The following is a 14,534-nucleotide window of genomic DNA, read 5'->3' on the forward strand; positions in this document are numbered from 1 at the left end:
AAATTTATTTGCCCCTGTGGTAGTTACATAATCTGGTGTCAATTTGGGACTTGAGAGGATTAAGAGTGAAGGAATGGATTCTAGTTTGTCAATTGGATCATAGCCAATGAGGCCTCTGTGTGGGAAAAGCCATCTCCTGAGAATTCTGGGAAATCCCGTATTTTCTTCCTTGTAGACTCTCTACTGACAAGGCACATGGCTTGTCAGTAGACCCTGTTCCCTGGGAACTGGAGAAGCCACGTGGAGACCCGTGCCAATGCTGAAACGCTCACAACGCCACTGGATGCAAAGGCTTTTTTCCCACTGGCCTGTGATCGTCCTGTATTCGGCATCATTGCATGTGTTTCGTGAGTCTGATTGGTATCGGACTCATGGCTTCATAGATTGGAATCGGACACATGGGCTAATATTGGACCTATGGGCTTGAACTGGACTGGGTTGGGATGCTTTCTTAATGTACAATTATGATTTATATAAACCCCTCTCTTATACATATATGATTTGTTTCTCTCATCCACCTGGACTAACACACACCCCAAAGTCAGAATTTGAGGTGCTCACAAGGCACTGACTAGTAGTCATCTGAAGAGTGGCAAAAAATATGAAACGTGCAGCCACAGGTTCAGCTGAGGTGACTCACAATGACACCCTGCCTTCTTGTTTCAGCTTCATACTTTCAACAAACACCCTTCCTGTGCTCTATTTTGTTGGTGATTTTGGGTGCTTAAAATGGCCTCCAAATGTGGCGTATAAGCACAGTGCTCCTAAGCAGGAGATGCTTGTGATGTGCTTAACAGAGGAAGTATGCTGTTAGGTCTGTCGGACATGAGTTACAGAGCTATTGACCAAGAGTGTGATGTTGAATCAACAGTGTATGTTAAATAAGTGCCTTTAAACAGAGCACACGTAAAATGAGTCTATATATTGATTGGTGGATGGAAATGCTGTGACTAGAAGCCAAGAACCAGTATTCTTCTGTAAACCATAACTTTATGGAAGCCAACTACTCTGAATGATGACACGTGACACTTGCACGGGCGCACATACATATAGTCCAAGCCTAAAAGCAGCATCGTATTGAATGAGAGAAGCATTAGAAGTAGACCTACTAAGACCCGGAACAAGGCGGAGTTATCCTTCATATCCGCTACCATTTAACCTTGTACTAGCTAATTCAGTCCCTCAAAAATCAAACAAACAAGTAAATGAACAAACAAAACTCAGAACAAAATCAAGCCCAAAGCAAAAAAGACATACTAATTGCCTTTGTAGGTTGAAAAAAGTAAAACTATTTTTGTTTCCATTTTTATCAAGAAGATGTTGTCAAGTTTGATGTTTGTGTTCAGTATGAGGTGAGAAATTATATTAATATAGTTTTTAAATGTAAAAATATAACACATTTGCTAATTGAACATTTTTCACATCTCCTTCCAGTGACATTGTGCAAAACATTTATCCTGTTTGCAGCCATCACTGGTAGCTTTTGTCAATTTTTTTATTACCACAAGCAGAAATCCAGTGCTTCCTAAACAATAGCTTCCCTTTCCCCTCTCACTCCTGTCCCTAGTAGCCATGAATGAACTTCTTTCCGTAGACGTTCTCTGATGCTACAGAATCCGTACGGGTGGCGACAGTTTTCCATATGGATTTTACCTCACTGTAAAGGAATACAAATCATTGTAGCTGGACTAAAAAGACTCATGATAAACAGAAAAAGAAGATTGAAATTGTTAATAATTTTATTCTACTTGGATCCACCACCAATGTTTATGGACCAATAGTCAGGAAATAAAAACGAAACTTTACTGCATTGGAGGAATCTATGGCAAAATACCCCCTTAAAGTCTTAAAGAGCAGAGATGTCACTAAAGTGCCCTTGACCTAAGTCATGGCGTGTTCAGTTGCCTCCTGTGCATGTGAAAGGTGGGCGGTGAATAAGGAAGACCAGAAGGGAATGGGTGCATTGAATATGGTGTTGGTGGTGACTATTGAATACACAACGGGGCTTCAGAAAGTTCATGGAAATATTCCATGATATATGCCAATATAATCTTGAATTCAATTTTTCCATCAACTTTTAAAGCTCCCTTGTATTCTCAAAAAAATGTTCTTGAATATGAAGCATGAGTATTAGAGGGATTCCTTTAAACATCACTCTTGTCTGGGATTACAGGGCTCAGGTAGAAGGCAACATCAGCACAATCAGATGTGCAATTCCTTTAGCGTACACAGATAGATCTTGATAATAGAAGAAAAGGGACAAAGAGAAAGACTTTTTCTGAGGCTCATTGAAAACAACAAAACTTCATTATCAGCGTTCAGTCTGGCTTCCAGTTTGATTAACTTGTGTTTTATGTCGTGCATTGAAAATCCTTTGGGTTAATTTTCTCCAGAAAACCCAATTTAAGATGCAGGTTGCCACCTCTTCTTTCACCCATTTAATCAGTGAGCCCCCTCCTCCCAGCCCAACTCAGCAGAGAGCCAGAGGGATAGCTTGGGGTGAATGGGGAAAACAATAGGACAAAGTACTGACCTGAACCTCCACCCCCTGTGAACTGTGGATCATCTTTTTATGGGGTTCTTGGTGTTTTTCTTCAACTCTATTTTAAAAATAGCTTTGTACTATAAATATAGCAATGCTTTTCTGCAAATTGCATATATTTCTCCAGTTCATCGCATGTGTTTATGAACCTCTTACAGCAGGTAGACTTAAATTTGTTTTAAGTGTGATACTCGGTGTAGCTCGTGGTACACAATGTTGACCTTTAAACTTCTGAAACAGTTCCAGCTATTTTCCCTTCCAATGACTACTTCTTATGTTGTCTTTCATCTTTTCAAATTTCTCTTTAGAATTCTCGTTACTTTACCTTTCTGTCCCTTTGTAGTCAACACTGCCATCCCTGGTCCCTGACAAGCACTGGTCTGGTTTTGGTTTTGTCTTTTCAAGAACAGCATGTAAATGGAGTCGTGCAGTACGGAGTTTTTTGAGACTATGTCATTCAGCATAATGGTTTTGAGAGGCATCCAAAGAGTTGCATGTGTCACAAGTTTGCTCCTGTTTGTTGCTGAGTAGTATTCCACAGCATAGGTGCACTAGCATTTGTTTATCTTTAGGTCGGACTTGGGGATGTTGCCAGCTTGGGGCCATTAGAAACAGAGCTCCAATTAGAGAAACCATTCTCTCCCTGATTCGTCTTATTGTTTTCCCAACTTCGGCACAGTTTCCTTTTTGCCCAATAGTAGCTCAGTTTATGTCTACTGCAAGGAGCTTCCGTCTGCTTCTTAGCCTCCAGGATGGCAAGTAGTTGTTCTTCCTTGGTCAATTACTTGCTACTCTGGAGTAATATGTGAGAATGATTTGCAAGCTCATCTCGGGGCTCCATGGAAAAGAGTGACTTAATCAAATGGTGATGACTTTGAAGGGCACTGAGGTGGTGACTGGTGGCACCTGGGTTGTGCCATAACAGATATCCTGCTTCTGAGAGTGAACCACAAACCATGTAGCTAGTGGTGCTGACTCATGTATTCCTATAGCTTTATCATATTCCAAGTGGGAAAACTTTGGGAAAATATGCTAATGTTAATTTATCTTGATAGTTATGTTATTACAGTTATCATGCTTCTACCAAAACTAGATTATAGTGGGCTTGTAGATTAACTCGTAACTTAACTCTTACCAAGGGATGTTAGGATGCAGTCTATTATAACTTCTAGGTGAAAAGTTATTTCCAGGTGGTCTAGAAATGGGACTGCATTTTGAAAAAATGGTTTACCTACTGTTGATGCATTGTGTAAACAAGTACCTTTTGTAGGTGCTTACCTTGTTGGTATTCTGATACTCTGGAAAAGTAAAAACCAACCTTTTGTGTGTTATTTTCTCTTTCCAGTATTATTTTACTGTCCTTTTTGGCCACGATGGGCAGAAGCCGCTGGAGCTGCGCTGTGAGGAGGAACAGGATGGTAAAGAGTGGATGGAGGCCATTCATCAGGCCAGGTACCAACTCACAGTCCCACTTGGGATGGCATGGGTTGTCTGGGTCTTGTATTGGAGTTGTACTGTTGATGATAGCTTTGGCAACTTACAGGATGGATTTCTTGTTGAAACTTCTTCTTTAGTCATGTGTGAGGTGATCCTGTGCACTTTCTGTGCCTATATTCCTGCAAAAGAGGTCATGGTAATAGATATAATAACAATAATGACAATAGCAATACTACTTTTTTATGGATTTCCTTCTGTGTGCCAAGCATTCTTTAGAGTGCTTAGCAATAAAATAATTTATTAAATATATTTACTAAATGTATAATAAAATTATTAATTAAATATATGAGAGGCATATTACAATGACCCGTTTTACAGGTCAAAAGCCAGAGGCCTGGCAGGGTTAGCTTGCTTGCCAGAGAGTGCACAATCAGTAGGCTGTGCCATGTTGGCCACAGCTAGGTTATTGACTCAGTCAGGCTTATATTTACACACCTGGCTCTCTCCACATCAGCAGCCCTTGCTTATCTCCCCATGTCTCAATGACAAAAGTCAAAAGGAAGTATTTTATAAAGTCCCTTCCTCAGATAAGCACCCCCTTCTTCTTGCATCTCCACCACATCTACTCTGGAATTTTCCTCTCAGGTCCCTCTCCAAATTACAGCAACACATCTTTTCTGCATTACTTATGGGAAAACTTAATCATTTTATTCCACTTAGATTAATTTTTGTCTATTTCCTATATGTCGTTTCTGTTTCCTGAGCTGAACTGTATGCGCAATGACAATGAGAGGAAATGTTATGGTGCATTAGTTTCTGAATTAAATGCAGTGCTAATGACGTAGTAGGTGATCTGCTAATCTTTTTAGGTTGGGTATAAACAGAGTAAGGTGCTTGTTCTAGATGAATTCAGGCTTTTTTTTAACCCATGAGACTTTTAAATTATGTTTGCCTTCTTTCTTCCCTTGCTTCTCCTTCTGTCTCTTCTCTTAATCTCTGCTATATTAATCACCTTTCCAACGGCAGGCAAGATGCTAGTGTGTTCCATAGAAGATGCTAGTGTGTTCCATAGAAGATGCTAGTGTGTTCCATAGAAGATGCTAGTGTGTTCCATAGAAGATGCTAGTGTGTTCCATAGAAGATGCTAGTGTGTTCCATAGAAGATGCTAGTGTATTCCGTAGAAGATGCTAGTGTGTTCTGTAGAAGATGCTAGTGTGTTCCATAGGAGATGCTAGTGTGTTCCATAGAAGATGCTAGTGTGTTCCACAGTTACTCATTTTTCATCTATCGCACTCTTACTGCAAGGTACAAACCCCACTTTACAGAAGAGAAACCCAGAGTTCATGATGAGTAGGGCATAGTAGATTGGACGAGATCTAACTAGAAGTTGTTAAGTTGCAAAGTTGCAATTCAAACTCAAGTTCATCTGACTCCCGAGCCTAACATTGTCCTCTCTTGCACTTCTCTTTGTTTAGCCTTTCCACTTCAGTGTTTCTGTCTTGAATTTCTTTTTCTCTTCACATATTCAAAGAAGAAAATGGGCTAACGTGTGGTCAGGGTTGAGAGTGATGATGTTATTTGTGAATTGCTTAACTTCCTTTCTTTCTCTCAAAAACATGTTTGTGAGAGGGGCAGGTTTGGCAACCAAATACTTCTCTCCATGTGGGCCCCGGGGCAGCTTGTCCACAAAATGATCCAGAAACTCTGTTCACCCTTCTTGGCTCTTGGTGGTTTTGCTCCGGTTTTAAAATTAACACAGAATGACTTGCTACAGAAACCAGGTCAGGCCTTCAAAGACTACAATAACATCAAGTTGGCAAGGTAGACCACTTAGGTAATTTCGAAAGATTTCACACAACCTTTGTGGCTACTTCTAGTTCTTCCTACCTGGCTGTTAAAATGATTTGAATAATTAAGAGCCTGTATTTGCCAATCTTGTGGATTCCAGAAGACCAAGATGCCATCCATAGCCTAAGTGCTTTTGGAGTGGCCAGGTAGCTTGGTAAACCGAACGCAAAGACAGCATGGCATTCCTTTAAAGACAGTTAGACTTTCACTGTTGTAGGTTGCCGCTGAGTTTGTCCAGACTCACAGAGACACTGTGTGTGCGGAGCCAGGGGGCTCTGTAAGGGTTTCAAGGCTAGGACCGTTTGGAAGCAGTGTGCTAGGCTTGTCTTCTGACACACCTTCATTTGGGTTCAAACTGCCAACCTTTTGGCTGGCAGTTAAAAGCTTAACCCTTTGTGCCACCTAGACATATTCTTTATGTCACGTTAGAGACCTTTCTTTCTATACCATGGAAATACTTTGTCACGTACGTGAAAGTGGTTGACTATTGAGTGTTCGTTGTCATGATAAAAATCAAGCATTTATGATGTTTCTGGGGAACCGTGTAGATGTTAAAAATGACTGTAGTGGCATAGATGAACAAATAATGAGATCTATTTTCTCTTTATGGATTTAAAGATTTGGTTAATATTGATTTTTTTAATGGAGTAGGAAGAAAGACTTAATGACCTGTCTCCCAAATCAGCCATGAAAACCGTATGGACTTCGGTAGACTCAGGCAGCGTTTCATTTTGTTGTGCGTGGAGGCCAACGCAACAGAAACGGACAACGTTTTAGCATCAGGCCCATTGTGCCCTGAGCCACACACCCGCCCCCAGCTACTATCAAAGGCTGCTCAGACCCTCTCTTGGCCACTGCTGTTTTCAGGACCGGCTGTGATGTGTTGTCTTTGTGTGCCGTGGCAGCCATATTTGTGTCGCTGTCTGTGCCCTGAGCAGAGTCTTCTTCCCTTCATCTTCCATGCTGTCTATGAGCATGCGTTCCCCTTTCCCATTCAGTCCAGAAAGAACCTTTTTGGAAATGAACACTCTTTGGTGTGAAGGTTTGACCTGTTTTTTTTTTTTTTAATTTTCATTATTTTAATATAATTTTTCTATAAGATTTTTTTTCTTTTTTTTTAAATTTTAACAATTTATTAGGGGCTCATACAATTCTTATCACAGTTCATACATATACATACATCAATTGTATAAAGCACATCTGTACAGTCTTTGCCCTAATCATTTTTTTCTCTTATTTTTTTACATTTTATTAGGGACTCATACAACTCTTATCACCATCCATACATATACATACATCAATTGTATAAAGCACATCCATACATTCCCTGCCCCAATCATTCTCAAGGCATTTGCTCTCCACTTAAGCCCCTTGCATCAGGTCCTCTTTTTTTTTTTCCCCTCCTTCCCCTTTTCCCCCCTCCCTCATGTGCCCTTGGTAATTTATACCTTGTTATTTTGTCATATCTTGCCCTATCTGGAGTCTCCCTTCCCCCCTTCTCTGCTGTCCCTCTCCCAGGGAAGAGGTCACATATGGATCCTTGTAATCAGTTCCCCCTTTCCAACTCACTCACCCTCCACTCTCCCAGCATCGTCCCTCACACCCTTGGTCCTGAAGGTATCATCCACCCTGGATTCCCTGTACCTCCAGCCCTCATATGTACCAGTGTACAGCCTCTGTCCTATCCAGGCCTGCAAGGTAGAATTCGGATCATGGTAGTTGGGGGGAGGAAGCATCCAGGATCTGGGGGAAAGCTGTGTTCTTCATCGGTACTACCTCGCACCCTAATTAACCCATCTCCTCTCCTAAACGCCTCTATGAGGGGATCGCCATTGACCGACACTTGGGCCTTGGGTCTCCACTCTGCACTTCCCCCTTCATTTAATATGGTATATATATACATATACATATACACATATATACACATACATACACACACTTATATCGTTGTTGTTTTTTTTTTTTTGCATGATGCCTTATACCTGGTCCCTTGGCACCTCGTGATCGCACTGGCCGGTGTGCTTCTTCCATGTGGGCTTTTTTGCTTCTGAGCTTGATGGCCGCTTGTTCACCTTCAAGCCTTTAAGACCCCAGACACTATCTCTTTTGATAGCCGGGCACCATCAGCTTTCTTCACCACATTTGCTTATGCGCCCATTTGTCTTCAGCGATCCTATCATGGAGGTGTGCAGTCAATGATATGATTTTTTGTTCTTTGATGCCTGGTAACTGATCCCTTTGGGACCACTCGATCACACAGGCTGGTGTGTTCTTCCTTGTGGACTTTGTTGCTTCTGAGCTAGATGGCCGCTTGTTTATCTTCAAGCCTTTAAGACCCCAGTCACTATATCTTTTGATAGCCGGGCACCATCAGCTTTCTTCACCACATTTACTTGTTCACCCACTTTGGCTCCAGCCGTTGTGTCGGGAGAGTGAGCATCATAGAGTTCCAATTTAATAAAAGAAGGTATTCATGCATTGAGGGAGTGTTTGAGTAGAGGCCCAAGGTCCTTCCGCCACCTTAATACTTGACCTATAAATATAGACACATAGATCTATTTCCCCATCCTCCTATATATATTTGCATGTACATGTCTTTGTCTAGACCTCCATGAATGCCCTTTGACTCCTAGCTCTTTCCTCCATCTCCCTTGACTTTCCTCCTGCCCTACTACCATGCTTCATCGCCACCTGGGCTAGAGTATACCTCTTCTCTAAGCAACCTTACCCTTGATCATTTCCCACCATGCCTGCCACTCCCCCTTCTCTACCATTTGGGGTCCCATGTTTTTCCCTTGTCCCTGGGTTTGTTAACACCACTTCCTTACCCCCCCCAACCCCCCCACCCCAAGTCCCCCCGGAACTGTCGGTCCCGTTGTTTTTCCTCCAGATAGTTCATCCAGCCTGTCCTATTCAGACAGACCTGTGGAGTCACTAACATGCACGAAAACAAGACAGAGGAAAACAAAGCAACAGTATACAACCACACAACAAAACAGCAAAAACAAACCACTGACAAAGAACAGAACAAAACAGTTCACAAGAGAAAAGCTTGTAGTTAGTTCAGGGATCGTTTGCTGGCCCTTAGGAGCATTTTCCAGTCCAGTCTGTTGGGGCACCACGCCCTGGCCCCAAAGTCCACTTTCAGCATTCCCTGGGGACCTTGCCACTCCATTCCCTTGCTGTTCCGCTGCACTCCCCCAGTGATTTGCCTCGGTGTGGTGGGATCAGGTCAGGTGCAATTCCCACACTGTGTCTCCGGTGCTGTCCCCTGTGTCGCCCTTAGTCACTGAGGGGCATCATGTCTCATAGTAGGGCCAGCCATGTTGTTCTCTCTGTGGACTGGCTGCTCTACTCAGGAACATCATCATCACGGCCTGGTGGGCCAGGCTGTGCTCCACTCTCTCCTCCTGCCCCTTCGTCTGCTCCCGTGTGCTCTGATCAGATATGTCCATCTCCCGGAGCTGCAGAGTCAATGTCGTCCTTTGGAACAAATTCTTTTTGGGGGAGGGGCAGGAATCCACTTAATTTATGGTGCTGGGGCCAGCCTCCCAGACCTCTCCACTGGTTCCCTCCTCCACGCCGGGATATTGCATTCACACCTTGCGACACTGGGTTGAAGTCTGTTGACCTGGTTTTATAATTGTGCCCACCATTGACTGATGTTCCGTTTGAGGTCGCACTCCATCGTGGGTTGCTAGCTCTGGGCATGAGAGCTGCGCATGTTTCCTGATGTGATAGCCATGCGTGGTGTCGCTTTTGTTTGGTTGATGTGAGGCGGAAGTGTTTTAGTAGCACTCGAGTCTATGCTTATTCCATAAATACTTGGTCAGTTGAGGGTGAAATTCTGGGCGCTTCCAGTCGCCTGATATTTCTTCTTCGCCGTACCTTGTCACATCTTGAACAGGCCTGTATTCAGTATTTGGTTTGATTATAGACATTAGGATAGCAAAAGTACGGACCGAGTTGACTGTGAGTCTTAGAACTCACTAGCTAACCTGCTAAAGCAAAGGAAGATGATCCAAGGACTTTCTCTTAATGTTTTCCTGCTGGCCTCTAGTCTGGTGAACTAATGAGGAAATGGCCATGGCCTAGAAGAGCCAGGAGTATACTTCTTCCCTATACTTTTTCCATCTGACTTCAGCATAAGGATTTCAGGACTTGAGTTATGAAAGTAGGGAAGAGAGAAGGAAACGTCTTCCGGATACGCAAGAGGTAGCCTCCAGCAGACTTTGTCACACCAGGCAGTGTGTGGACAGGATGAAAGCTCCCTGTTAGGTGCCAGGACTCCATTCCCGCCTGGGGCCACCCCATGTTTAACAGAAGGAAACCCTGCCTGGCCCTGCACCATGCTCACGATTGTCCCTGTGCTGCAGCTCAACGCTGCAGCCACTGAGTCAGTCCATCTCACCAAGGGCCTTCCTCCTTTTGGCTCCCCCTCCGCTTTCCCAAGCATGATGTCTTCTCCAGGGACTGATCTCTTCGAACAATATTGCTAAAGTATGTAAAACAAAGCCTTCTGTGCTTGCTTCAAAGGAGCACTTTGCCCATACTTCTTCCCAGACAGATTATTTTGTTCTTTGAGCGGCCCATGATACTTTCAGTCTTTCTCTCCAGCACCACAAATGAACCGCATCGCTTCTTCTCTGGTCCAACTTTTACATGCATGTGCTGTGATTGAAAATGCCCTGGCTTGGTGCAGGCCCATCTTAGTCCTCAGAGTAAATGCTATGAAGAGGCTGTGTGCAGCAGATTCACCTAATGCAACGCGTCTTTGGAACTCTTGACTGCTGCTTCCATGAGCACTGAGAACTTTAACTTTTTCTCTGGTTATCATCTTATCTGTTGGTCCAATTGTGAAGCGTAAGGTCTTCTTTACACTGAGCTGTGATCCACAGTGAAGGCTGCAGTCCTTGAGCTTCATCAGCAAGTGCTTCAAGGCTTCTTTACTTTCAGCAAGCTGGGTTATGCCATCTGCATCTTAAAGGTTTTTAAATAAGCTTTCCTTCCATCCTAATGCTAAATTCTCCATCCAATCTGGCTTCTCTGATGATTTGCCCCACATACAGATTGGATACAACGCTGACACACACCTTTCCTGATTTTAAACCACTGGGTAATATCTAAGGTGTGTCCCTCAGGTCCCTAACACGGATCGGGTTGTCCACTAGAAGAACCATAGAGATGGGGGGAGGTCAGCGGGGCAGAGATGATGAGCACCAGCAGGAAGGCTCTCTGAAAGAGTATGGTCACTGAGAAACGGCCCAAGACACTGATGTTCTATCCCTGCCCTTTGACCTGCACGTGTGAGAGACTGAGTATTAAATGAGGATCTAAGGGGCTTCTAGAGAAGTAAAGTGTGTCCAGAGGGGAGATAATGGGTTTCTGTCAAATTTTGACTGGGACAACTTTGTGAAAAATCGAAGGTATTGAGCATACTCTCCCTCATACATCGGACCCTCAGTTGTGCATTGCTTTGCCCACCCTGCAAACTTGGGGCTTGTCCTCAGTTTTTCAGGCCTTGTCACTATCTTTTGCCTGCTTTCCAATTTATCAAGACGATGCTGTTTTTGCTGCCATCGCAGCGGCATCATGGTGACAGGTGTAACAAGCTCACAGCACGTGGCCCAGCGTGTTCTCATTGGTCGGTTTCTGGAAGTAGAGCACTAGCCCTTCTTTCGGGTTCATCTTAGTTTGAAATCGCTGCTGGTCATCATCAGGGCGCTATGCAGACCTTCGCTGAGGGGTGAGTGGTGGCTGCACTCAAGGTGCATTGGCTGGGAATTGAACCCAGTTCTCCTGCGTGGAGACTGAGAGTTCGACCGCTGACGCCACACTGCTCTTGGTGAAACTCTGCACAAAACACGACCTCAGGTTCTTCCCTTCTCTTCTCTTCCTTCACTGCTCGCCTTGTGGCAGGTGACTCTTCAGATTCCCTCTAAGGGGAGGATCTTGGCAAGAGAATAAGAGATTGGGCATCTGCTTCCATTCCACAAAGCTCATGTCAGATTGAGCTTGGCAAGGGCTTGACCTAACTTTTTCTTAACCCTGCCAGTCCCTAACTGGATAAGCAGAAAGACTTAATCCTCCAGTTAAATCTTTCAATTAAGCTTAGTTCTCTTTTCCACTAAAGAAAGATTTAACCCAGCCTCTCTCTTGCGTCTGTTTTTAATCTGTGGTCCTTTAGATTACATGTCCCTGAGAGAGTCTGCTTTCTCTCTCTCTCTCTCTCTCTCTCTCTCTCTCTCTCTCTCTCTCTCTCTCTCTCTCTCTCTCTCTCTCTCACACACACACACACACACACACACACACACACACACACACCATGGCAACTGCTTCAAGCACTCAGTGCTTTTAATCTCATTCACTTTCCTTGGGTAGAGGCATAATTTAGAGCGGCGTGTAGAACGTAAAGTGACTACAACACGAAAAGCCACGGTATGCATCACATCTCCCGTAAGACGAGCCCTGCTGCAAAATTGCGTGTAGAAGCCCTTCCAGATCAGGAAAGAATGATGACATTAAAAAGCCGAAGATGCTCCACACATCATAGCAAAGCCACGGACTAAAGAAGGCAGATTGGTGCAGTGATGTTATAGCCTGAAGCAATCCCACAGCCAGACTGTAGATGCTTCTTGTAACTGTAAGACGACCACTAACTTCAAGTGCAAGAGGAGGACTTTCTTGATTTGAGATACTGTGTTTTTATGAAGAACCCCTGTCAGGCCTAGCCTTCACACACAACCCAGTGAATTCACCATTTTCTTTCCTTCGAGTCCACACAGTACAGGCTCCTGCGTGTCAGCTTTGAAAGACTACGCTTGATGTACTGCTGAGAACATTTTTCTTTAGGGAAAAGCTGGCCTTCAGTTTTCTAATTTTCAGCCTCCAGTTCATAGATTGACTTTCCAGTTATCTTTCTCATTCCTCGCAGTTCCTTTGCCCTGAAGCTTACACTGCAGTAGAGTTTTCAAAAAAGACTGAAGGCTCTTCATCCTACAAGTAAGCCCCCTCCCCTGCAGGAGTGAGCTGACTCCCTACGGTTCTCCTAGCTGGCCCCATCTCGGATTGAAGGCAAATCTCCACCTTGATCTCTTACTCCTGGTTTCGTGCTTCACTCAAATTAAAAGCCAAACTTACCGCTTGATTTCAGCTCATAGTGACCCTGTAAGACAGTAGAACTGCCCCGTGTGGGTTTCCTATGTTGTGCATATGAGAGCAGAAAGCCTCGTCTTTCTCCCACAGGAAGTGCGCTGTTTTTGAACTGCTGACCAGTTCAGTTAGCAGCCCAGTTCATAACCCTCTACACCTCCAAGGCTCCTTTCTTGCTTCATTGGTTGTTCTATTTCTTGCCTATATTTCCAGTTTATTTCTTCTCCACCCTTTTTGAAGCCCCCATTTTCTCCGACTCTCCTTATCTCCCTCCTTAAAGCAAATCCCTCAGCCTTCTCTTCTGTTGGTCCTCTCGAGCCCGGCCAGCTAAGCTTCTTGAAGACATGTTTTGGCTTGTTCTCCCTGTTGGCAAAGCTCCTGTTCTTTGTCAGCCCTTTGGGGTGGGGAGTTTTCTTTCCACTGTCTTGGAACTCTTGTCGCCGGGGTCAGTGTGACTGTCCAAAGTCAGTAGATGTATTTTTCCCCCTTGGTCAACCTGAGCTGTGGATTTAGATTTAGTACTTATGTTTTGAATACAGGTAATCATGACATATGAATTATGATAAACCACATGATGGCCATTTGTCTTCTTGTTTTCTTTTGTACTTCTGTCATTGGTAGGAAGTGCTACATGCTGTACTGCAGCACATAGAAAGATCATCTGGCTGACATTCACCCATGTTCTGCCTGGAACCGCCATCCCATTCCCCAGAATAATCAGGTGATGCTGATCCTTCCACAAGTATAGTTTCAACAACTGAACGAAGGCCAGCGTTGCCCATTTTCTTATGGATATATGTAATATCACATGTATATATGTATTCAATTATAGGTGTACATTTATATGTAATGTTTCCAAGCCCAAAGACAAATGAAGATAAACTTATAAGCAATGGCAATGAAAACTGAAATATGGCGTGCTTGATTTATGGCAGTCCTGACTCCAACAGAGTTTTTGGAAGGGACGCCATCCTAAGTTGGTGACTGACTCCCTGTACACAAAGACACGAACATGAAACTCACTGCCATTGACTTGATTCTGACACATATCATCCCTGTAGGACAGGGTGGCACTGCCCCTGGTGGGGTTCAGAGACTGTAACTCTTGACAGGAGTAGAAAACCTTTCAAGCCTTATCTTTCTCCCATGGAGTGGCTAGTGGTGTCAAACCGCTGACCTTGTGGCTAGCAGACCACTTCATAACCACTGCGCCCCCAGAGCTCCTGATCAGCACACAAGTAAGATATGAATGTACATTGTCATCAAAAAAGAAAAGAAAGCTTTTTAAAAGCCAAAGTAAATCAATGAAAAGTTCTGTATTCATCTTTTACTCCCACAAACCTGAGCTCCAGCCCTCTCCTGTCTATGACATTGGCCCTTGATTAGCCATCAGCATCTTTTGCTCAGCCACCTCACCAATCTGTATTTCAAATTTATATCCTTCTAATCTAATCTAAACCCACGTTTGCCAGAACGGATGATCTAAACAGAGCATTTGATCAGCTGAAAGAACTCCAGGGCTCCCTATCATTTTTATTATCGTCTCTTTACTCC

At 43.8% G+C, this 14,534-nt stretch overlaps 1 protein-coding gene across 3 annotated transcripts in view; it reads left to right on the forward strand.

The window, feature by feature from the left end:
- The window catches only part of RASGRF2 (Ras protein specific guanine nucleotide releasing factor 2), a 279,623-nt gene that overhangs the window by 80,759 nt on the left and 184,330 nt on the right, over positions 1–14,534 (forward strand). For all 3 annotated transcript variants that reach the window (XM_075541229.1, XM_075541230.1, XM_075541231.1), the window contains exon 2: positions 3,888–3,994. In XM_075541229.1, the coding sequence (XP_075397344.1) occupies positions 3,888–3,994 (107 nt within the window). The remainder of the gene's footprint in view (positions 1–3,887; positions 3,995–14,534) is intronic.

This window comes from Tenrec ecaudatus, chromosome 2 (genome assembly GCF_050624435.1).
Source record: "Tenrec ecaudatus isolate mTenEca1 chromosome 2, mTenEca1.hap1, whole genome shotgun sequence".
In the NCBI taxonomy this organism is placed as follows: domain Eukaryota; kingdom Metazoa; phylum Chordata; class Mammalia; order Afrosoricida; family Tenrecidae; genus Tenrec; species Tenrec ecaudatus.